General features: G+C 43.0%; 1 protein-coding gene across 2 annotated transcripts in view; it reads right to left on the bottom strand.

Annotated features, from left to right (window-relative positions):
* The window catches only part of nocta (nocturnin a), a 33,739-nt gene that overhangs the window by 7,245 nt on the left and 13,403 nt on the right, over window positions 1-13,091 (bottom strand). Inside the window, exon 1 of one of the 2 annotated variants that reach the window (XM_019259189.2) lies at window positions 4,902-5,173. The exons of the other annotated variant lie outside the window; for it this stretch is intronic. Within the exon in view, the coding sequence (XP_019114734.1) occupies window positions 4,902-5,070 (169 nt within the window). The 5' untranslated portion in view covers window positions 5,071-5,173. Of the gene's footprint in view, window positions 1-4,901; window positions 5,174-13,091 lie in introns of those variants that run through there. 2 annotated transcript variants of the gene reach the window in all.

Raw genomic sequence — 13,091 nt, 5'->3', positions numbered from 1 at the left:
CTGCTTTTGAGAAAATTGAAGGCTTTTAGGTGCGCCTTATAGTGCAGAAAATACGGTACTGGTCGAGGTGGTGGAGTTGGAGCCATATTTGACTCAATTCTATTAATAAATCCTAAACCTAAACTAAATTATAATTCATTTGAAAGTCTTGTTCTTAGCCTCACTCACCCAACCTGGAAAACATCGCAGCCAATTTTATTTGTTACAGTATATTGAGCTCCTGGTCCTTATTCTAAATTTTTATCTGAATTTGCAGAATTTGTATCAGGCTTGATTTTAACATTCATGTGGACAACCCCAATGATAGTCTTAGTACTGCGTTTATCTCTCTATTAGACTCAATTGGCTTTTGTCAAAGTGTAAATAAACCGACTCATTGTCTGAACCACACTCTTGATCTTGTTCTCTCTTATAGCATTGAAATTAATCTAATAGTCTTTCCACAGAATCCTCTTCTGTCTGACCATTTTTTAATAACCTTTGAGTTCATATTACTGGACTATAAGCCTTTGTGTAGAAACTCCTACAGCAGATGTTTATCTGATAGTGCTGTAGCCAAATTTAAGGAAGTGATTCCTTCAGCATTGAATTCAATGCCATATCTAACTGTAACAGAGGACTTGTCTGCTTCCTTTAGCCCCTCACAAATAGATCATCTTGTTGATAGTATTACAGGCTCATTACGGACAACTCTAGACTCTATTGCACCTCTGAAAAAGAAGATAATTAAACAAAGAAGGCTAGCACCATGGTATAGCCAGCAGACTCGTAAATTAAAGCAAGAGGCACGTAAATCTGAACGCAAATGGTGTGCCACTAAACTGGAAGAATCTCGTCTAGTCTGGCAAGATAATCTCAAAACATACAGGAAGGCTCTCCGCAATGCCAGAGCAGCCTACTACTCTTCATTAATAGAGGAGAATAAGAACAACCCCAGGTTTCTCTTCAGCACTGTAGCCAGGCTAACAGAGAATCACAGCTTTACAGAACCATCTATTCCTTTAGGTCTAAGTAGCAATGACTTCATGAGCTTCTTTAATGATAAAATTATAACTATTAGAGACAAAATCCATCACCTCTTGCCCTCAACAGGCATTGATCTGCATTGTGATACAGCAAGTTTGGAAACAGCTGTAAAACCTGATATGTATTTAGACTGTTTTTCCCCCATCGACCTTCATCAAATAACTTTAATCATTTCTGCAGCTAAGCCGTCAACCTGTCTCTTAGACTCCATCCCAACCAGGCAGCTCAAGGATGTTTTACCTGTAGCTAGTAATTCGTTATTGGATATGATTAATCTGTCTTTATTATCAGGATATGTACCACAGTCCTTTAAGGTAGCTGTAATTAAACCTCTTCTTAAAACGCCCACTCTAGACTCAGAGGTCTTAGCCAACTACAGACCGATATCAAACCTTCCCTTTCTGTCTAAGATACTTGAGAAAGCTGTAGCCAATCAGCTGTGTGACTTTCTCTATAACAGTAGTCTATTTGAGGATTTTCAGTCAGGATTTAGAGTGCATCATAGCACAGAGACCGCATTAGTCAAAGTTACAAATGACCTCCTAATGGCATCAGACAAAGGACTCATCTCTGTACTTGTCCTGTTAGATCTTAGTGCTGCATTTGACACCATTGACCATCAAATTCTTTTACAGAGACTGGAACATCAAATTGGCATCAAAGGAACCGCCCTAAGCTGGTTTAAGTCGTATTTCTTAGATCGATCTCAGTTTGTTCACGTCAATGATGAATCCTCCATGTATACCAAAGTTTGTCATTGAGTCCCACAAGGTTCTGTACTTGGACCACTTCTTTTTAGTTTATATATGCTTCCTTTAGGAAACAATTTTCACTGTTATGCTGACGACACCCAATTATATTTATCGATCAAGCCTGATGAAACCAATCAGTTAACTAAACTCCAAACATGCCTTAAGGATATAAAAAGTTGAATGACCCACAATTTTTTTATCTTAAATTCAGACAAAACTGAAGTTCTTGTAATTGGACCCAAACACCTCAGAAACTTTCTTTCTAGAGACTTTAGTTGGGATCACCCTGGCCTCCCGCTCCACCGTAAAGAATCCTGGAGTTGTTTTTGATCAGGATTTGTCCTTTAACGTCCACATAAAACAAATTTTGAGGGACTGCATTCTTCCACTTACGTAACATCGCTAAAATCAGACGCATTGTCTCTCAAGCGGATGCAGAAAAACTAGTCCATGCATTTGTTACTTCTAGGCAGGACTATTGTAACTCTTTGTTATCAGGCTGCTCTAATAAGTCTCTTAGGACTCTGCAGCTAATTCAGAATGCTGCTGCACGTGTTCTGACAGGAACCAAGATCAGAGATTACATCTCTCCCATTTTGGCTTCCTTGCATTGGCTACCTATTAAATCTAGAATAGAATTTAAAATTCTTCTCCTTACTTACAAAGCTCTTCATGGTCAGGCACCATCTTATCTAAAAGAGCTCATAATACCTGACAGAATGACAGAGCGGTAAAAGAATAAAAACCAGATACGAGACACTCCTGGATAACTGCATGGACCTGGCATTATTTTAAGATAGACAGATAGTCACAACATGGTGTCAGAGTGAAAGTTAGACTACGAACCCACTCGCTAAGCACGGAATTGGAAGAAATGGAGACTTTCGATGTCCTGACCCCACGGATGGACTGGGAATCATCCAACTTACCTGATGCATGGCGGCGATTCAAACAACACATCGACCTCATGTTCACAGGCCCACTCAACAAGAAATCAGAGGAGGAAAAATGCAGTTTTCTCCTGCTGTGGATTGGGCACAAAGGACGGGACATAAGCAACGCTTGGATATTAACGGAGGACGATGCTAAGCAACTAAAAACGTACTATGATGGATTTTCACCATACCTCACGCCGAAAGCTAACCCAATATTTGCCAGATATAAGTTTCACGAGAAGACGCAGGGGAGTGGTGAGTCATTTGAACATTTTGTAACAGAGCTTAAATTGCTCGTTAAAGACTGTGGCTATGCAAACAGCGAGGAAATGGTCAGGGACCGTATTGTATTTGCCACCAACTCACCTAGAGTATGAGAGAAGTTACTGAGCCAGGGCCTGGAGCTAAGACTAGACAAGGCAATCGACATAGCCTGCTCGCACAAGTTATCACAGGTGCAGCTGAAAGCTATGGCTAGCGACAGCCACGAAGTGCACGCAGTACACAGCAAGACCGGCAGGCCAGGCGCTACGAAACATGCCAGCAGACAATATGAAAGCCCCAAAACGCCCAACAAAGTCTGTAGTGCATGTGGAGTAAACACAGGATAGGGACATAATGTTTTGGCCAGGCATGAACCAACAGATAGAGGAAACAGTAACAAAGTGTGACATATGCGAAACACATTGGAACACCAACACCAAGGAGCCCATGCTCTCACAAGAGATCCCAGAGAACCCATGGCAGACTGTAGCAACAGATCTATTTTCATGGAACTCTGAAAATTACATAATCATATGTGATTACCTCAGCAGGTATTTTGAAATTGAACGCCTGCAAAACATAACCACAGCTGCTGTTATCCACAAAATGAAAGCAGGGTTTGCCAGACACGGCATACCAAAAAAAAGTTGTAAGTGACAACGGGCCATGCTACAACTCATGTGAATTTCAGCAGTTTGCAGAGTCATGGGGTTTCCACGTCACATCAAGTCCCCATTATCCCCAGAGCAACAGTCTGGCTGAAAAGACTGTCCAAACTGCAAAGCGGATCCTCACAAAGGCTAAAGAGGACAAGAAAGACCCATACCTCAGCCTGCTGGAGTATAGAAACACACCAGTTGACGGCCTCAAATCTCCAGCCCAAATCCTGATGAGTCACAGACTGAGCTCCATCTTACCCACAACAGCACTGCAGCTACGACCTTAGATAGCCCCTCAGGATATAGTGCAGGCAAGGAGAGAGATATGTCAGTTGCGCCAGAAACAGCACTATGACAGGTCTACCAGGCCCCTGCCAGCGCTGCACGCTGGAGCGCCTATCCGTTTCCAGCAGGAAGATGGCAGGTGGAAACCAGCAGCAGTCATCCAACCTGTGGAGACTCCACAAAGCTATCACATCAAAACCAGCGAAGGACAAACCCTCAGGGGAAACCACAGACACCTCCTTGACACCCAAGGCAACAAGCAGACAACTGACATGCAGCAACTGGAGATCAGTGAGGATGATCCGATCATAGCAGACCATCAACAACAGGAACCACGTGTGCAGCAATCTCACCCTGGCCCAGGGTGTGAATCAGACCATTCTGAGCCTTGTCTCCGCACAAGATATGGCCGTACCATCAAGCCAAGACAAGTTCTTGACTTGTAACTGATTGTAAAGGGTGTACGAAGAACGCTGCCCTAAAATATAATAAATAATAAAATATACTGTTATGTTTCCTGTTACATGATTTGTTGTACTCACCAACTTGCGACTTGTTCTGCTCACTGTTATATACGGTATATGAAAAAAAAAATTGATACCTTATGTGAATGTCTCAGGATACAGTAATTACGAAAATACAGAAATTGCACTCTATGCAGGATAATGAGATTATACAGTATTGTATGTGCACCAGGACATATGATAATTCAGTAATGTTATGTCTGCATATTCGGTCATGACCCTCCAGAACTGGGTTTTTATTTTTGTTGAATGGAGATGTAATGTTTAGTACCGCTGTTAGAGACACAGACCTTTATTTTGAAATCACACTGAACCGGAACTGGTTAGCCGGATGCTGGATGTAATGACAGAATGACAGAGCGGTAAAAGAATAAAAATAAGATACGAGAAACTCCCGAATAACTGCGTGGACCTGGCATTATTTTAAGATAGACAGATAGGCACAACAATACTTACATGGAACAAAATGGATGAAGAAAGCACACACACACACACAGTTTTCAATGTGTCCGCTGGTTATCCGCCTCGCTCTTGGCCCGCTGTCCCTCGCTCTGCACAGCTGTACAGAGTGTGTGCACAGAGTGTGTGTGCTGGATGTGAGGATGGAAAGGACAGTGTGACTCATGGGACGGTCCCAGTGAGTGCTGCTGTGGCAGCCACAAGGAGGACGTGACTGAGGACGTCACTGACTGGCCCATTCAACAATGCTCTGCTTCGCCCTCTCTCACTCACACACACACACACACACACACACACACACAGCTGTGCAGTGTGGGCTGTGAATGACAGTCAATTAACTGCTTTTAACGATGCCAGCGAAAACACACTTAAGACAACCCCAATGATATTCTAGATGTGTGTGTTAAACTACTTTACAACACTTATCTTCTTCACACACATAACGGAGTCAGCCATGCTCCGGCCGTTTATCAGATTCTCTGAACAGCATGTGAACTCAGACAAGCGATCCGGTCTTATGCATGCGTTTATCAGAAATTTATATTTCTGCATGGAAACATACTGAGTGATGTCAGGGGCTGCCAACTGCTCATCAGGAGGGATACAGCGCCTACTGTCCTGATACACACACATTCACACACAGACGTCACAGCCACTCCGGTAAACGCCTCTTCAGTCCTAAACTGACTGAAGAGGTGTTTACTGGAGTGAGACATTGCACCAAACCAAACCAGTTTCAGCTCGTACGCCAGGCCAGAACTGACAAAAACCACGACCCAACCCAGCCCTAGAGCACGTATTGGCAGAAGTCCAATTCGGGGCCAGAGTGAAGCTGCTGTTGAATAATAAGTCAAGCGGTGCTGGTTACGCAGACGGATCAGATTCCAGGTCATCGTCTTCTCTGCTGTGGCACCACGTGTGATGAAGTGAATGAGCGGAGTGATGCGTTAGATTAAGTGATACAGGCTGAATGATGAATGAGGGATTGTCCTGTTATGTTTGTGACAATGAGCTGTCTATGAGAGGCTAGATTCCACAGAGTGGCCAGAACAGTCTGAGCTGAAACCTCGAATGATGACCATCCTGATAAACTGCTGTCCTCAGATCAGTTTAAGTGCTTATTATGATAAAGCTGACACGAGATTTGACCTTTGAATGGAGGCTAATACAGGCCTGATGATCGTGTGTCAGTCCCATGACCCATGTCTTCTTTACTGGATGCTTATGTAACTGACCAATCCCGTTACAGACTGGCTGGTGAAGGTCTTCATAGAAAGATTAACACTTTTAGCCCCTTAAGTATCTTAGACAGAAAGGGAAGGTTTGATATCGGTCTGTAGTTGGCTAAGACCTCTGGGTCTAGAGTGGGCTTTTTAAGAAGAGGTTTAATTACAGCTACCTTAAAGGACTGTGGTACATATCCTGATAATAAAGACAGATTAATCGTATCCAATAAAGAATGACTAACTAGAGGTAAAACATCCTTGAGCAGCCTGGTTGGGATGGAGTCTAAGAGACAGGTTGACGGCTTAGATGAAGAAATTATTAAAGTTATTTGATGAAGGTCGATGGGAGAAAAACAGTCTAAATACATAACAGGTTTTACAGCTGTTTTCAAACTTGCTGTATCAGAATGCAGATAAATGCCTGTTGAGGGCAAGAGGTGATGGATTTGTCTCTAATAGTTATAATCTTTTCATTAAAGAAGCTCAGAAGTCATTGCTACTTAGACCTAAAGGAATAGATGGTTCAGTAGAGCTGTGATTCTCTGTTAGCCTGGCTACAGTGCTGAAGAGAAACCTGGGGTTGTTCTTATTCTCCTCAATAAAGAAGAGTATAGGCTGCTCTGGCATTACGGAGACCTTCCTGTATGTTTTGAGATTATCTTGCCAGACTAGATGAGATTCTTCCAGTTTAGTGGCACACCATTTGTTCAGATTTCGTGTCCTTGCTTTAATTTACGAGTCTGCTGGCTATACCATGGTGTTAGCCCTTTGTTTAATTGCTCTTTTTCAGAGGTGCAATAGAGTCTAGAGTTGTCCGTAATGAGCCTGTAATACTATCAACAAGATGGTCTATTGTGTGGTGGCTAAAGGAAGTAGACAAGTCCTCTGTTACAGTTAGACATGGCATTAAACATGCTGAAGGAATCACTTCCTAAATTTGGCTACACACTATCAGATAAACACTGCTGTAGAAGTTTCTACAAAAGGCTTATAGTCCGGTAGTATGAACTCAAAGGTTATTAAAAAATGGTCAGACAGAAGAGGATTCTGTGGAGACATTATATTATCAATTTCAATGCAATATGAAAGAACAGAATCAGAGTGTGGTTCAGACAATGAGTCGGTTTATTTACATGACAAAGCCAATTGAGTCTAATAGAGAGATAAACGCAGTACAAGACTATCATTGTGGTGTCCACATGAATGTTAAAATCACCTACAATAATTATTTATCTGTTTTAAGGATCAAGCCTGATGCAATTTCGGCAAATTCAGATAAAAATTCAGAATAAGGACCAGGAGCTCGATATACTGTAACAAATAAAATTAGCTGCATGTTTTCCAGGTTGGGTGAGTGAGGCTAAGACAAGACTTCAAATGAATTATAATTTAGTTTAGTTTAGGATTTATTAATGACTTGAGTCAAATATGGCTCCAACTCCACCACCTCGACCAGTACTTCGAGGAACATGAGTATTATAATGACTCGGAGGAGTGGATTCATTTAAGCTAACATATTCACCTCCTGCAGCCAGGTTTCAGTGAGGAAAACAAATCAATATCATAGTCAGATATTATCATTGACTAAGACAGCTTTAGATGACAAAGACCTGATATTCAAGTCCACATTTAATTCTCTTATTTGGGACTGTTGGAGATGTTGATTTAATTTTATATACGTTTTTTAGATGAACTCCTCTTCTGTTTGTTTTATCTTTAAATAAGTAGGTGGACGGGGGACAGAAGTCTCTATACTAAAGGACTGGGGGACGGGGGACAGACACAGTCTCTATACTAAGGACTGGTGGGCAACTGCTCTAAGGGAGGCGCAGAGAAGCGTAAGACTGCAGCTCTCTTCCTGGTCCAATTCTGGGTTGTCGACATGGTTTTGGTCAGCTAATAAACTTGGCCTATTTCTAGATATGAGAGCTGCTCCATCCAAAGTGGGATGGATGCCGTCTCTCCAATCAGACCAGGTTTTCCCAGAAAGGTGTCCAATTGCTATGAAGCCCACAATCGTTTGCTGGACACCACCTCGACAGCCAGCGGTGAAATGACGACATGCGGCTAAACATGTCATCACTGGTCACATTGGGGAGGGAGAAAACTACGGAGTCCGACGTCGTTGGCGATATCCACACACCAATGAAACATTAATTTTAGTGACCTCGATTGGCGAACCGGGTGTCATTACCACCGACGTGAATAACAATCTTAGGTATTTACGCTTATCCTTAGCCAGCAGTTTCAAAAAACTCGATGTCGCCGCGCTGGCCCCCGGGATGCATTTAACTATGGCCCCCGTGGTCGCTAACTTCACGTTTCGGACTATGGAGCTGCCAATGACCAGAGTTGGCCTCTCAGTGGGTGTGTCGCTGAGTGGGGAAAATCTGTTTGAAACGTGGAGCGGTTGGTGGTGTACCGGGGCTTCAGTTTGGAGCTATGCCTCCTTCCAACAGTCACCCAGCCTCCGCTGCTCGGGAACTACCGGGGGACGGCTAACTGAAGCTACCTGTGGCTGTACCGCACCGGCACAGGGACTGGCTAACTATCTGAGCTACTGACTGTTCGGTGGGGCGGTACCGTGCCTCTAACTCAATGACCCTCGCCTCCAGCTACAAAAACTACATTTATTACAAGACTGTTATCACTAAAGGAGGACGAGGAGTAACTGAACAGTGGCACACAGGGCAGGAGAGAGGAGGAGAGCAGAGAGACGCCATTGCTATAGCTAGGCTAGTTAGTGTGGCTAACAGAAACTGTGAAACCATCTGATAGTGGTTACTAGAGTAAGAAAACCTGTTCATGGCACAGACAGAACAAGTCAAAGGATAGTGCAGAGATAAGTAGATAATCGCTTATGTTGATGTACAATTTTTTGAGGTTTAAATTCAGACAAAACTGAATTCTTGTAATTGGACCCAAACACCTCAGAAACTCCTTTCTAGAGACTTAGTTACTTAGATGGGATCACCCTGGCCTCCACTCCACTGTAAAGAATCTTGGAGTTGTTTTTTGATCAGGATTTGTCTTTAACGTCCACATAAAGCAAATTTCGAGGACTGCATTCTTCCACTTACGTGACATCGCTAAAATCAGACGCATTGTCTCTCAGGCGGATGCGGAAAACCTAGTCCACGCATTTGTACTTCAAGGCTGGACTATTGTAACTCTTTGTTACAGGCTGCTCTAATAGTCTCTTAGGACTTTGCAGTTAATTAATTAATTCAGAATGCTGCTGCACGTGTTCTGACAGGAACCAAGATCAGAGATCACATCTCTCCCATTTTGGCTTCCTGCATTGGCTACCTATTAAATCTAGAATAGAATTTAAAATTCTTCTCCTTATTACAAAGCTCTTCATGGTCAGGCACCATCTTATCAAAGAGCTCATAAACCTTACTACCCCTCTAGAACACTGTGTCTCTCAGGACGCTGGGTTCCTTGTGGTTCCTATAGTTTCCAAAGTAGATTGGGAGCCAGAGCTTTCAGCTATCAGGCTCCTCTTCTGTGAACAAAACACCTTTCTGGTTCGGGAGGCAGACACGGTCAACACCTTTAAGAATGACTTAAGCTTTCCTTTTTGATAAAGCCTATAGTTAGGGCTGGCTCAGGTCATCCCTTAGTTATGCTGCCATAGGATTAGACTGCCGGGGGACTCCACCCCCACCCAGGGTTAGGCTAGCCAGGCACGGTATTGGTTGAAGATGCAGTCACATCTCCCTTACCGAAAACTCTCTCTCTCTCTCTCTCTCTGTGGACATGTCTCATTAATGCATGTTACTAACCAAACTTCCCCGGAGTTTCTGTGCTCTGTCGTGTCTCGATCGTGGCTGCTGCTGTGATCCTGCACGACATCCACTACATATATTATTACTGTCATTGTTACTACCATATCTGTTACTGTAATCATTTTTATCATTCATTGTGATTCATTGTCATTTTGTCAGTTATTGTAATTGTACAATATGTTTGTGTTAATTTGTCCTGTACACGTGACATCCATTGCACGTCTGTCCATCCTGGGAGAGGGATCCCTCCTCTGTGGCTCTTCCTGAGGTTTCTTCCACATTTTTTCCCTGTTAAAGGTTTTTTGTGGGCAAGTTTTTCCTCACTCGAACCGAGGGTCTAAGGACAGAGGGTGTCACTCCCTGTACAGATTGTAAAGCCCTCTGAGGCAAATGTACTTTGTGACTTTGGGCTATACAAATAAAATTGATTTGATTTGATTTGATGTGAGAAATATACAAAAATCTGTTCAGGTGAGCAGAGCAGAGAGCACCGTGGCAACAACACCGATAACCGGAAGTGACACAATACGTCACCGCAAAGCACGTCGTCGTCGTAAACTTATACCTAGGTGTGGAGTTCCTAGAAGCATCAGATCAGACAATGGTTCCCATTTTAGCAACAAGCAGTTGGCTGAGGTAGAGAAAGCGCTTGGTATTACACACAATTTGGGTCAGTGTATCATCCCGCATCACAGGGCCTGGTAGAAAGAGCAAACCAGACATTAAAAAGGAAAATTGCTAAAATATGTCATGGCACAAAGTTAACGTGGGTTGATGCTCTTCCTCTTGCTCTCATGTCTATGCGGACATCTCCCGGTGCCAAGACGCACTTGACACTGCATGAGTTACTGCCAGGCAGGCCTATGCCAGGCCCACCCAGGGAGGGAGGTCATATGGTCACTGGATGTATGGCAGGTAAGTTGTCATGAGTACATGACTGCTCTTACTAACTTGATTCGAGTTTTGTCCACACAGGTGCAGCAAGCCGAGCCTGAAGCAACCACCCAAGAGTCTCCAGTTGATCTACAGGTAGGGGACTGGGTACGTGTGAAAGTTCACAAAAGAAAGTGGACTGAACCCAAGTGGACAGGGCCGTATGAATTGATAGAGAAAGGCTCTCACTCGGTCCAGGTTAAACGTAAGACTGGAGCAAATTGGCAGCACTTGACACATTGTGTACCTGCCCTACTGCCCTCTCGAACCTTGGGAGAGGTTAGAGCTGATTTGGCAGAATCTGGTAAAGGCTCCAAAGAAGTAGAATAATTTGACACAAACTCTAACTGAAAAGCCTGATCCACCAAGACCATGACAGATGTGCATCATTTGGTTTTGATTGTCTTGATTACTGTCTTCCACATATTATGGTCGGAGGCTCAAATGTGTGTGAATAATGAATCTGCTAATGTTACAGAACCAGCTACCACTCCCTTGAGCAGAAACAAGCGATCACTGACTTCCAGCAAAACACCTCTCAATCTCCAGTCTTTGAAGTTTGAGGTCCCTGATTATTCGTTTGATTACCACCGCTATGTCCAAGGAGAAGAGGCCTAGGTGAAGGAATGGAGTCAGATGAGACTGAAGACGAGAAAGAAGTTACAGGTGCACCCTCAGGAAACTGGTCATCCCGCTGGGAGGATCGAGAGCCTGAGGGAGGAGAGATCAAGTACGGAGGAGAGGTAAGTTGGGAGGACATAGAAGCGGACGGCAGTGTGTAGGCTGGCCCATACTGAACTGAAGGTTACAAAGGCTCCGAGGCACAACGGATGACTCGCACATGGAAGGATGGGTTAAGTGTTGACACCTAAAAAGGTGTCAAAGGAGGGATTTGTTAGGGATTAATATTTCACCAGTAATACAAGTGCTGCATTATATCAGAAAACAATAAGTGTTGTTATATTACTTAACATAAGTGTTATGATGCGCTCACTCACATAATAATTGTTGGCACGTTAAGCGCGTGGTTAGTTACACATAGGTTGTTGTTGTTAAAGATCTGCACACCCAGGGTGTAATATAATAGCATGCTCTTAATGTGAAAGGAGGTTAACAGTCAGGAGAGAAAGTGTAGGGCTCTTTCTCCCCAGGTTGCTGACCCCTTCCGATTGGAGACCGGAGCAGGGGACGGACATCGAGATGGACCAATCAGGGGGGGGGCTAAGTTTAAACCACTCCCCTTCGTCACCTTTAGACCAATAAGATAGTAGCACATTCGCATATAAATACTTTGTTTACCTGTAAGTTAGACACTTCTTTTTGGGACGTTGTCTACTGTGGTTTCCAGAATAAAGAGAGTCCATGTACATGTGCTTTTAATTCTTCAATGCTCAAATACATTTTTTTAAAATGGACTTCCAACTTTGAGTTCTCCTTACTTGCAAAATAACGAACACGCTTAACAGTTGTGTAATAGTTCTGAATCGTCTGCAGTATTTGGATTAAGCATCTTGTTAATGAGGTGTACGGGTATGTATGCTGCTATGTTATTTCAATGTTATTTCACTGTTCTGCTGTCCATCGCACAAGAAAAGGTGAGTGCAGATCTAAAGTTAATAGAGTTGAGTTTTATATTTGATGAGCAGATTTGATACTGAATTCATTCAGGCCCTAAAAATATCATTTCAAGTTTAGCCGTCACCATTGTCTGACCTTAATCAGACATCGTCATGGAAACAATAATAATATTATTAATAATAATAGTTTCTGACTGATCTGCAGCAGTGTCTGCTCATGTTCAAAGTAAGCATCTCTTCACAGCCCTGTCATCAGCTCGTTAAGCACAGTAGCGAGATAAGAAGTGCAGTGTCATGATTTGCTGCAGCAGGAAGTAGACTTAAGCTGCTCCAGCAGATTACTCAACAGAGGTACCTGCTTAGGAGGCACAGGAAAGAACACCAAAAACATCCTGTGTCATGGCAGAAGAGAAGGAATAAATAGAACAAAACAGCTATAGAAACAGGTCAACAGGGCAGTGTTATGATCTCCAAAGACATGCACGAACAGCTAACACTGGCTCATGATCAGCCAACATGACGACCAAATGACTTGACAGAAAATGTCAAACTGTTTAAGTATGTAAACATGAGAGGATTTGTTCTTATGTTTCCATTTGTGAAGTGAAACAATTAGCTGATTAATCATTAAGCAAATTTGTTTAGTTGCAGCATCTCAAA

The sequence above is a fragment of the Larimichthys crocea genome, chromosome I (assembly GCF_000972845.2).
Source record: "Larimichthys crocea isolate SSNF chromosome I, L_crocea_2.0, whole genome shotgun sequence".
Classification (NCBI taxonomy): domain Eukaryota; kingdom Metazoa; phylum Chordata; class Actinopteri; family Sciaenidae; genus Larimichthys; species Larimichthys crocea.
This window is presented reverse-complemented; position numbering and strand designations above follow the sequence as displayed.